The sequence below is a fragment of the Benincasa hispida genome, chromosome 2, assembly GCF_009727055.1.
Source record: "Benincasa hispida cultivar B227 chromosome 2, ASM972705v1, whole genome shotgun sequence".
Taxonomy (NCBI): domain Eukaryota; kingdom Viridiplantae; phylum Streptophyta; class Magnoliopsida; order Cucurbitales; family Cucurbitaceae; genus Benincasa; species Benincasa hispida.
Genome location: NC_052350.1, coordinates 55141619 through 55152715, shown reverse-complemented (window position 1 = coordinate 55152715; position 11097 = coordinate 55141619). Strand labels below are relative to the sequence as shown.

Genomic DNA, 11097 nt, shown 5'->3' with positions numbered 1-11097 from the left:
CTTAATCTCCACAACTTATTGTTGATTTTTTCAAAAACTTTTTATTATTTATTACCATTTTCACCATAAATTTTAAAAACATACCCACAATTATTATTTAGCTAATTTCTATCAAAATTAATTTGGAGGGACTAATATTGAACAAACCTTAAAATACCTCATCAAAATTTTATTTTAACCTTAAGAACCCGTTTGGATTAACTTAAGAAAAAAATATTTTTTAAAAAAATCATTTTTATTTAAACACTTTTAATAAAAACGGATCAAAATACATTTAAAAAGCTATTTTGATTTATTGTCAAACACTACAATTTTTTTTTCAAAATAATTTAATTTTTTAAATTCTAACACTTGAATACATCTTAAACTTTCAAGAAAAGTGTTTTTACGTGACCACTTCTCCATTAGGTAGCCGCACTAATTCAGTGCTTCAAGGAACAATTTGAAGTGGTTATTAAAAAAAATGCTTTTTAAGTATTTTAAAAAAGATCAATTAACTAGACATAATTAATCTCACGGTTCAGTCAGTTGAAAAGCATTTTTCATTGTTCTCAACTAATTATCAAACCTCAGAATTATTTTTTTTCCACACTTGTTTCTTTTGAGAAAATAAACAAATAAACAAATATGCACCAGAAGATTAATAAACAACAATGTTACCAAAGGAGTCCTAAATTTTACTGAATAACCAAATTTCAAACATCGCTTCGCTGCATCTGAACAAGAAAGATATGAACAATCTTCATCAGCTGTGAGTTCAACTTCCTGATTCAATTTTCAGCACAAACCCAACTCTGAAATGAAGCTTCCGTTGTCACTTCTCTTTTCAACAACTTTAAAATTTGTCTTAGTGAAAGTGCTTCCCTCCATTATCATGGCAGATTCCAAGCCAACAACTATGCCAACCTGTAAGAAACATCACAGTAATTTAGTATAAAAGAACCACTTAACTCGGGCATGACGACCGACATGTCGAAGAGGAGATGGCTATGTACATTATGAGATAAATATGATGATGCTACATAAAGATTTCTTATTTTTCATTTTCTCCAAATTTCAGTCAATGAATTGAAATATCTACATTTGCCTACTTAAAAGTGCCTTCAGGTTGTTGAGCAGAGAGGGAAATAAGATGGCTTTATGTCTAGACTGCCCAGTTAAACCGACGAGTAGCGACTACTATTCTCGGTTGCTGTCCGAACGCTGCTTCACTGGCATTACATTGGAGTTTCTTGGTCTTATACTTCAGTTTAGAAGGATATTTAATCATGGAGAAAACTTGGCCATCAGTAAACTGGCAACCATGAAAACAATGTACAGCAGCACAAGGCAGAATCCCCAAAATCGAGGCACCCGAAATCTGCACCAAATAATTACAAGTAGGGAACCCATCAGGCTAAAAAGTAGGAATACGAATGCAATGACGATTCCGATATGAAATTGAAGCTGATAGGCCTCTGGATAACTGTTAGCTGTTTGTATAACTAAAGCTGTTCCAAGCCCCACAAGCATGTTAAACATTGGCCCTGCAAAGCATCCAGCCATAGCAAGCAACGGTTGGCCTGCTTTTGCAAGCGCAACATCGGCCACAAGATCCCCAACTGAATTTCCCCAGGCAAGCACAGTAAGCCCAAGTAGAGCTGGTGGGAGTTTGAGAAGCACCCCAAGAGCTGCAAGACAGTTCAGCAGCTCCCCGGCAGTGGTCGAAATCCAAAATACACTCATGACAAATGCTGCAAGCACAACAGGGACTTGCTCAATTTTTGGGGGCTCAGTTTCCATAACAAAGTGCAGAATTGCAAGAGAGGAGCTTGCAAAGAGTACTACGAACCAAAGAGGTAAATGCATATTCGATAAGAGGAAAGCAATGGGATGGTTAAACGACATGAATGAGTTACAGGCATATAGAAGAGCAACGGGACAGAGAGAAATATTCGCCGATGTAAAGAATCTGCTCCATTCGGAAGGTGCAGGTTGGGGAATGATGAGTTTCAGAAGAAACGAGACAGGAGCTTCCCATGCTTTTGGGATCTAAACATGCAAAAGAAAAGAATGCAAATATTAGCAGCGAAACCCGGTGCAAAAGTTCTTTGGAACAGGAAACTTCTCATCCATATAAAGAAAAGCAATAACTGTTCAAAGGATATAAACTCAGGAAGTTAAAAAAAAAAAAAAATACAAAAACAGAAAATAAAACATAAAGACCCATTTCGTAACCATTTTGTTTTTGAAAATTAAGCCTACTTCCTCTCCATTTTTTACAACGATATGCGTCTTTCTTAAGTACAATAGTTAAATTCTTAGCTAAATTCTAAAAACAAAACAAGTTTTTAAAAGCTACGTTATTTTAGTTTTCAAATTTTGGCATGGTTTTTTTAAATCATTGGTAAAAATATAGATAACAAAAGAAGAAATTTGGAGATGGTAGTGTCTATAGGTTTAATTTTAAAAAACAGAAAACAAAAAAATTAAATGATTACCAAACGGAGCCCAGGAGATTATCCAAGAAGATAAACATTTTGAAGAACAAAGAACTTGCAAAATATCAATATTTGAAATACTTGGAGAGCTTGCAACCAATGTTGAAGCTGTAAACACCGAAAACCAATGGCGACTTCAAACCTTCCAAGGAAAATCAAGAACAGAGCACAAACAAACAATTAAACTACAAAACCAATGACTAGGTAGTTTCTCGCAACAAACATCAGAAAACTTCTCGACAAAGTAGATAGATTCTAGTAATCTCCTAACCTTCCAACCATCTTCTTATGAACCAAAAAACAAAATTATTTTGAAACAATAAAATTCTATATATATCGGTTCATTATCAATAACATCTGAAATGTTTAAAAAAAATTAAGAAAAAAAAAACATAGACAATGTGGAAAGATACTAGAAGACAATTCATGAAGTTTGCACCAAAACTCAAAGGATAATTTTCAGATCTCTTTTACGTTGGGTTTCAGAGCAAACTTTTATTTCAACAAGTAAACAACAAAAATTTGGCTTCATTATCTCATTTCTACAAAGATCAACCTGCAGGTCATTTTGGTAGCCATCTACACTATACCTAAAAGCACACAATATTCTTTGCTAAAAAACTTAAAATATATGGGCTCAACCATCTTGAGTTGGCCTAGTGGTTGAAAAAGGTTATGAGTTTACTAAAAAAAAACTTAGAGAAAATAGGTTCGATCCATGGTGACTACCTACCTAAGGTTTACATCCTACAAATTTACTTGGTATCCAAATGTTGTATGGTCAAGCGGACCAATGGGAGAACCTCTATAAACACATTATCCTCCCACAATCTATCAAAAAACTCTAAGCAACCTGACTAATCTGTTGAAACATTAAAGCAAATTGATTAATCAATCAAATACCAAACAAATCAACCATCTAACAAGTTCTATTAAAGAACATAAAAAGAGGTCTTGAAACAACCATTTCCATTATGTCACTTTCAATCACAAAAACACACTAAACCATCTAATATCACTTCCAATTGCCCTCATATTTAATTGTATCATAGCAAAATTGATGATTCCCCATTTAATCAAATCAAATGCACTTCAAATTAGAATCTGGTAAAAGGAAAGAAACTTACCATTCGAAGAGCTTCCCAAAATCCAGAATTAGTTTTTCCTTCATCCACATTTCTGTAGCTTTCTCCGATCTCACAGTCTTGAGGCAACTCACCATGGTAGACCTCAGCTTCTCTATTCACTCCCATATCAGCCCCACTCTTAGGTTTCCCACTTCCCATTCTCAAATCCATCCAAAACACCAATCCAACAAAGAACAGATAGAACCCAACAAACCCAACAGCTTGCCACAAGAAAATCTCTGCACTAAGATACACATAGAACAAGAACAATGCTGCAGTCAAATAGAACAGCACATCCCTCACAAACTGAGCCGGGTTCACCGAAAACGGAGCAGCATAAATGGCAACAAATCCAACCACAAAAGCCGAAACAAACGTGCCCGCAGAAAGAATTGCACCGAACCCAGTTCGATACTGGCCACCACGAACCGCCGCAACAGATGCAAACACATCAGGAGCGCCATTGCCCAAAGCCAAGAGCGTCACGGCGGCCATACTCGGAGACAAGTTGAGGTGAAAAGCGAGCTTGGAAGTGACAATGGAGAAGTGATCTTGAGCAGTTTTGATGAGGATATAGAAGTGGAGGAGAAGAAAGAGAATGAGAAAAGGGACAGAGAGAGATGGGTTTTGATCAAAGACGCAGAAATGGAAATACAAGTAGTTAACGAGGCCATCAGAGTGAGATTCAGCAGAGGAACAAGATGGGATCGAAGAAACACTGGAATTGGAATCGCCAGCGGCGATGAGGGACCTTCTGGATGCGGATTCCGGCGAGCGATTGGGAGTGAAGAGGATGAAGAAGATGAAAATAGAGAGAATGGTAAGAAAGAGAGCAGAGGATTTGAGGAAGGAAATAGAGAATGCCATGCCATTCCCAAAAAAACAAATCAAATCAAAGCATCTCTCTGCGACTGAATCTGGAAATCAGAATTTGGGTGTGAGTAAAACTAATGGTTCAATCAATGGCAAGAACAAAGCATTTAGAAGATGGGATTTGTGGATCGATTGAAGAGTTTAATGGGTGCCTGAGGCTGCTACAGAATCGAAGTAAGAACCCAGCGTCGGTGAAAAGATCCGATTGTCGACGCGTTTTCTGAAGAGTGGGTGAACCAATAGATGACACCCAAATTCTGGAGAAACACTCTGATCTAATTAACTGTCTATAACAAAGCTTACCTACACGACTTTGAGTGAACCAATAGATGACACCTATCTAGATTGACATAATAAAGGATCCAATTTATTTGATACCTCCTCAAATGAGTCCTCTAATCTTGTTGGGTTAGATTGATGAATGTGTTTAAATGTTTATACTTGTAACAAATTGAGCATAACGCATATTTTCAAGCGTTACTAGCCATTCAAAGTTAATTTTGAGTATTTTTTTAGTAAACCGAAGAAAATTGCGAAAATTCTTCTGGTCCAAACATAACATACTCTCTTCGCGACATTGCAATACAAAAGGCAAACATCGCTACACTCTAAAAAAAACATTTTGATAGCATTGGGCAATGTTATAGAATGCTTGAGAAAACTATGCAAGCATCACAACACTCTTGTAATTTCTATAAAAGCATCTCTTTCATTTTCTAAATTTATATGGAGAGTTTTTAAGTTCTTAGGTTTGGTTTCACTGACTTGGTCAAAACTTAGGTTTATTTGTTTTTTTCTCTGTAATGAATGTTTTTAGCATCGAACTTCAAGTTTCGATGACCAGCTAGGCCCAAAACGATGATTTTAAGGTTCGTTGGGCTTGTATTCATGGATTATGTAAGATTTTGATGAATTTTTCATGGGTTTTTCTGATTTGCATGTTTTCTTTTCCTCACTTTAATTTCTAGAATGAGCACGCAAGTAGATTAAATTGACACCTTAATTGCACGCTTGCATGTCTATTTCAACTACGCTATGTATATTAGAATTATTCGTAATTCTAACGGAGGCATGTAATAATAGGTTGAATTTAGGGCTTTGTCCAAATCATGATGTTAATATATTTCATCATATTGTTCATAACAAACCAAGGAATATAAAAAGTGATAAAATTGAATTTGACCAATTTAATTAGTCATCCCGATCAATCTCTAGGCTTAATGCAGCCTCAACAAGTATGAAAGACTATTGTGCCCAGCTTGTTTGTTAGTTTAGAATTAATAAGGTTGTCTATATCTGATTAATTGTATTAGGGGAGTCTATCTAACATTTCTAGATCAGTCGATTGAGTTATAAATTAGATAATCTTAAATCTTGTGATAAATCAACGAATGAATCCATAAGTAGCCAACCACCTCTTAATCAGCGAGCTAATCTCTTGCCATCTCTCTCTTTCTCTCGTTGTCAATCTAATTCCACTCCCCCCAACTATTTCCCATAGATAAATTTAGCTTAGAGAAATTAAACAAAGATTCCATGTGATTCGATCCAATCTTACTGCTAATACTAACCAGAGGTGTGAATCCAAGAGTAAAGAATATTATTAGTCTCTCATGTTAAAAAATGAATCAAAATCCCCTCAAGATCAACTTCACATGTAGAAAAGGAACAAAAAAAAGTAAAGAAATGAGCACAACCTTGTCATAAAACACAACGCAGGGTAAAATTTGATCCATTTTTATCTCTCAATTCGTTTGCTCCTACAGCTCATTTTCCTAGCAGGCTATCTAAACCCAAGGAGGACAAGCATGTCAAAGAGCACCCAGAGACATTTAACAAGGTGGAGGTAAGCATCTCATTCTCAATGTGATTAAGAAACTTTCCAAATTCGTCAAGTTTCTGAAAAAGTGGTACAATAAGAAAGGGAAGATAAAAGAAAAAGAGAACACAATGGTAAGTGAGAATGTGCCAACCATCTTTTCAAGGAATTCCAGGAAAATGCAAAGGCCCATGTATGTTTTACTTGTATTGTGTCATTGATAAAAGAATGCAAGCACCCAATATTAGACATAGGAGCCTCAATAAAGGTGAAAGTCATATTTTATTTACCAAGAGACTTGCATGAGACTAATATTGTGATACAGTTCGTTGATCATTTATGTGTTTGACCTATACAATAGTTGAGAATGTCCTGGTGAAGTTGATTACTCTCTGACGACTTTGATGCACTTAATGTGGATAAAAACTCTCCACCTTTGACTACTTTTGATTTTGTTAGTGAAAGTGAATATTCAACTAATTTATATGGAAACATGATCGATTGATAAAGATACTGATTGAAATTCCAGTGAGACTTTATTTTATAATGTGGAGTGAAAAAATCAATCTTCTAACTCCAAATTCAATAGTACAAGTGTACAAGTTTACATTCTAGAAATCAATCATTTGTTTTTAGAATTTATAAGATAAAAGAATCAAACATCTAATCTCGAGGTTGAAGTACAATTTTTTTTATCATGAATAGAAATAGGTTTAAATTAATTGAGCTACCAAATTAAAGTTAGCTAAACTACCTTATATTTTCATTTTTTTAGAGAATTCCTTTTTCAGTCTTCAAATTTTCAATAATATGTTCAATCTCTAAAGTTCTCCAATGTAATGTCTCTTAACTCTTGTTTCAAATAATTTTCATTATTTTAAATGTCAACATGACATTTTAAATTAAAAATAAAAAAAACTACCACACATCCCTCTTCTCCACCTCTCCTTCCATCTCCACATTTATAACCCGCAACCTGTGTTGTACTCATTTCCTTGAAATCAAAAGTTCAAAGAAGTACTATAAAGATTGAAACAAAATAAAGCCAAGTTACATTTTAACCTTTAAAAATGCACGGTTAGCATTTAAAATAATAAAAATTACTCCCAACAACTTCAAAAGACCTTTTTAACTTATTATTAAAATCTCACACATCTTATACTAAAAACTTGAGAGAAAAAAAAGTAGTTTTCCTTTTGTCCTCGTTTACATAGTAGACCAAGGTAACCTACAAAAAAAAAAAATTATAAAAATATATATTTCATGACTATATAAAAGTGTTAGGGGCCTTTTGGAGGCCTAACATGAAAGGGTATATTCTCACATCCTATATCATCTCAGTGTTTGGAGTCCTATTATCCTATCTCACCGATTTTAATGGTTTGTGGGCCCATTTTCGAAACGTATTTCGTATCTCATCGTCATTTTTCTTCCGTGTATCGTATATCATCTCAGTGCTTGAACATAATCAATCATACTTGATCGTTCATACTCGATTCAGAACTCTCCAAACATCAGAACTTTCCACATCTTATATCATCTCAGCGTCCCAAACAGCCCCTTAGTCATGTTATACCAGCTCTACTGAATTTCAAATGCATCAAACTCAAGGGCTAAGCCAAAGTTAATAGGGAGAGAGAAAATGCAAATGAGAGAAGAATGAATCAAAAACTCCAAGCAAAACTCACTTTCTATTTGTTTCATACATGCAACTTTTCTCCTGTCTGTAAATTTCTAACTCAGCTGAACTGAATTTTCTGTATTCTCATATATGGAAAAGTAAGTTTTTAAATACCATATCAAGGCATCTTCATCGATAGTCCTCCGGTAAGCGATACCCAGACATCACTATCTTATCAGCGAACATTTTACCGGTTTTTGGCATTACATGCCAATGCAGCGTCAAGTTGAATTCTTTACCTCTGAGATTGCTTCCCTACATAATAGAAACACATATAACAACATGAAGTTCATATAGATGAAAAAGGTAAATTCATCTCAAATTGTTGAAAGAATTATGGAATGTAGCTAGCTCACCTGATCGATGAAACGGTACTTGTTTGAAGTGTGAATCGTAAATTTGGCATTATCTTTGGAAGGTATTATACCATCCCAAAGCGAGATCTGAAAGACAACGTCATTACAACGGAATAAGATAAGATAAGCAGCAGGATTAGAAATCTAGAAGATGTATCAATGGAGGTTACCTGGTTCAAGGAATTCTTAGGAGTTTCATACTCAGCAGCTACAAAAACAAAAACCTGTAAACTTGTGTTAAGATCTAATAAGCCCAATCATTTCAGACAGTCAAAACCGGAATCAAGATGAGAAAACTGAAGTTGAAATAACTAGTATAGTATATTAAACAAAACAGAGTACAGATTACAACATCATGTGCTGACTGGTGTTCAAGTCCATATTCAAAAATCAATGAAAAGTAGCAAAAGCCATAGATCTAAAGTTGGATCCTCAGTACAATAACTCAAGCTCCAGTATTCAAATATCTCAAAAGCCATCAAAATGCCACAAAACTCAAAAAGAAAATAGGGTACTTATCAAATAGGTTATTGCCAAACCTGCTTTGTGTTCCATGTAAATAGTGACTGCAAGTCCACCGAGATATTTAAGGTCATGCTGACCTGCATAATTAATGGTTTTCAGTTCAGACTGTAAAGTATAAGGCTATAATAAATATTAACACCATTGTGATGAATCACTATCATCGTTAATAATGCAATTAACATCTGAAAACCAAATCATCAACATGACTATTATTGCATGAGTTTGGAGGTAACTGAACAACTATTTGATTCTTGATACCAACTTGAAATGCCTTTCCTGGCTCAACTATTGTTAACTCAAAGCTAGAATATTAAGCGAAAGCGATACACGTCTAATAATCCCAAGAATCACATTGCACTAACACCATGATCATGGTAGCGTCTATTCAGTAATATGAGCTGCCTAGTGGCCTCTTTAAATGTATCCTCTACAGAATGTTTCCTGAGTTAAAGTTTTAAATGAGTGCTCCCATTCAAGAGTATATCACCATTTTCACAGTTTTTATGACCAAAGCTGATTACAGAGCAAGAGGAAAAGAACAAATTTGAAACTTCTCAAAACTTGAAGCAATTTGAAGATGGTTAATAGATATTAGAAACCCCTACGAATATTTCATGATCTAGTTGGTTAATAGAAACCTCTATATAAATCCTTTTTCTCTCTCTGTTTTTCTATCTTTTTGGAGCAAGACTCTACTTTGGAGTACAACAACTGCAGGGGTTTGGGGATGGAACCTCAGACCTCTACGGAGGAAAAGACCATGCCAATTACCCTCGAGCTAAGCTAACTTTTGCTCAAGCAAGACTCTACTTATAAGACAAAAGCACCTAGAAAAGGAAAAGCCAACCACAGAAGGACCGAAATGACAAATCTATACCATGTATTAGAAAAAAAGGGCTAAAGAAGAAGGCCTAAGATAAGTAGAAATATCCATGAAAGCAGACAGCCACAAAGAAGCACTGAAGCTAGCTAATCTCCATCATGGAGATAACCAATCCCACTCCATCTAAAAGTTCACTTATTCATCTCAAACCAAATACTCCATTAAAAAACAGCAAACAACAGATATCTTCTATCAGTTCTCCAATGTTGAACTGGAGGTGGTATTTAGCTTTAAGATCGCATGACTAACGATTTCAGGAAACTACTAAGGAAATAGGCATTTATCATTTTTCTACTTCCATTCTTTCAATCAATATACTCGTATTAAAATGTAACTAGCAAGAAAACAAATTCGGATGTTATTCTCAATTAGTTTCCCTAGATTCATAAGAATCAAACCCCAAAATAGACTTCAACCAAAAACATTCAAATACAATCAGATAAAAGAAACAATCTGCAGCATTCAATTAAAGAAATCGAGCATAAGACGAAACCAAGACGAATTTCCAACAATATACCTCGTCATTTCCATGAAGCTGCTTCTGAAACCAGTTGATGTTCAACACCTAAAACCCACAGAAAACAATCAGAACAAACAAAATGCACTACGAAATTCAGAATCACCCAGAAATCAGCGCAAAACCCTAAACGTCAGAGCCACAGATCTAACAAAAAAATAACCGAAAGGAATAAAAAGAATGGTGGACCTGAACACTGGCGGTGGGAGAGGGAGAGTTGAAGTTATCGGAGAAAGAGGCCATGGCGCACATAATTACGAGAATGGTGACGGCGAAAGTGACCAAAGCATTGGCTCGATAACCAAAAGAATGCATATTTTCTTTTGGTATCGTTTTTCTATTGAATCTGGTTTAAATTTCGGCTTGTTGTTGTTGATTTTGTTCTTCGATTCTTGATTCTGTGGTTCGATTCTTCTTCTTCTTTGTCTCCTTGGTATCTCTTTCGTTCGATGGAAATGGCGCTGCTGTGGCTTCGTCAACCATGGAAAAGTTGCAGACTTTCAATTTTACTTTTTTTTTTTTTTTTAAATAATCCCTACGGTTTTAGTTTAATTTTTATTTAGTCCGTTACATTTTTAATCTTTTAAAACATTACAATTTTTCTATACCAGTTGGAGTTTATTTCAAAGTTTAAACTTTTATCATTGATTTTTTTTAAATACTTACTTTTAGTTTTAAAGACTATTTTTAAATATAGAAAAATGAATCAAAATATTTACAAAACATAGCAAAATTTTAGAACTATCAATTTTTAATCTTTGAATTTTAAAACATTACAATTTTTCTATACCAGTTGGAGTTTATTTCAAAGTTTAAACTTTTATCATTGATTTTTT

General features: G+C 34.7%; 2 protein-coding genes across 4 annotated transcripts; both read right to left on the bottom strand.

The window, feature by feature from the left end:
- Positions 1-528: 528 nt before the first annotated feature.
- Positions 529-4819, bottom strand: LOC120071356 (cation/calcium exchanger 5). Of its 3 annotated transcripts, none has more exons than XR_005480220.1 (3): positions 3608-4819; positions 1082-2031; positions 529-906 (listed from the first exon to the last, which is right to left on the bottom strand). XR_005480220.1 is itself a non-coding variant. In XM_039023585.1 (2 exons), the coding sequence occupies exons 1-2, from the start codon at positions 4472-4474 to the stop codon at positions 1267-1269; spliced, it is 1632 nt and encodes a 543-aa protein (XP_038879513.1). In that variant the 5' UTR covers positions 4475-4819; the 3' UTR covers positions 1017-1266. The 3 variants fall into 3 exon arrangements, 1 of the variants encoding a protein (XP_038879513.1); XR_005480219.1 differs by having other exon boundaries at positions 546-906; positions 1092-2031; XM_039023585.1 differs by lacking the exon at positions 529-906 and having other exon boundaries at positions 1017-2031.
- Positions 4820-7927: 3108 nt separating this feature from the next.
- LOC120070765 (signal peptidase complex subunit 3B-like) lies at positions 7928-10576 on the bottom strand. Its single transcript, XM_039022647.1, has 6 exons — positions 10451-10576; positions 10262-10309; positions 8876-8938; positions 8507-8560; positions 8337-8423; positions 7928-8235 (listed from the first exon to the last, which is right to left on the bottom strand). Exons 1-6 carry the CDS (start codon positions 10574-10576, stop codon positions 8110-8112), a joined length of 504 nt encoding a protein of 167 aa, XP_038878575.1. The 3' UTR covers positions 7928-8109.
- Between the last annotated feature and the right edge of the window lie 521 nt (positions 10577-11097).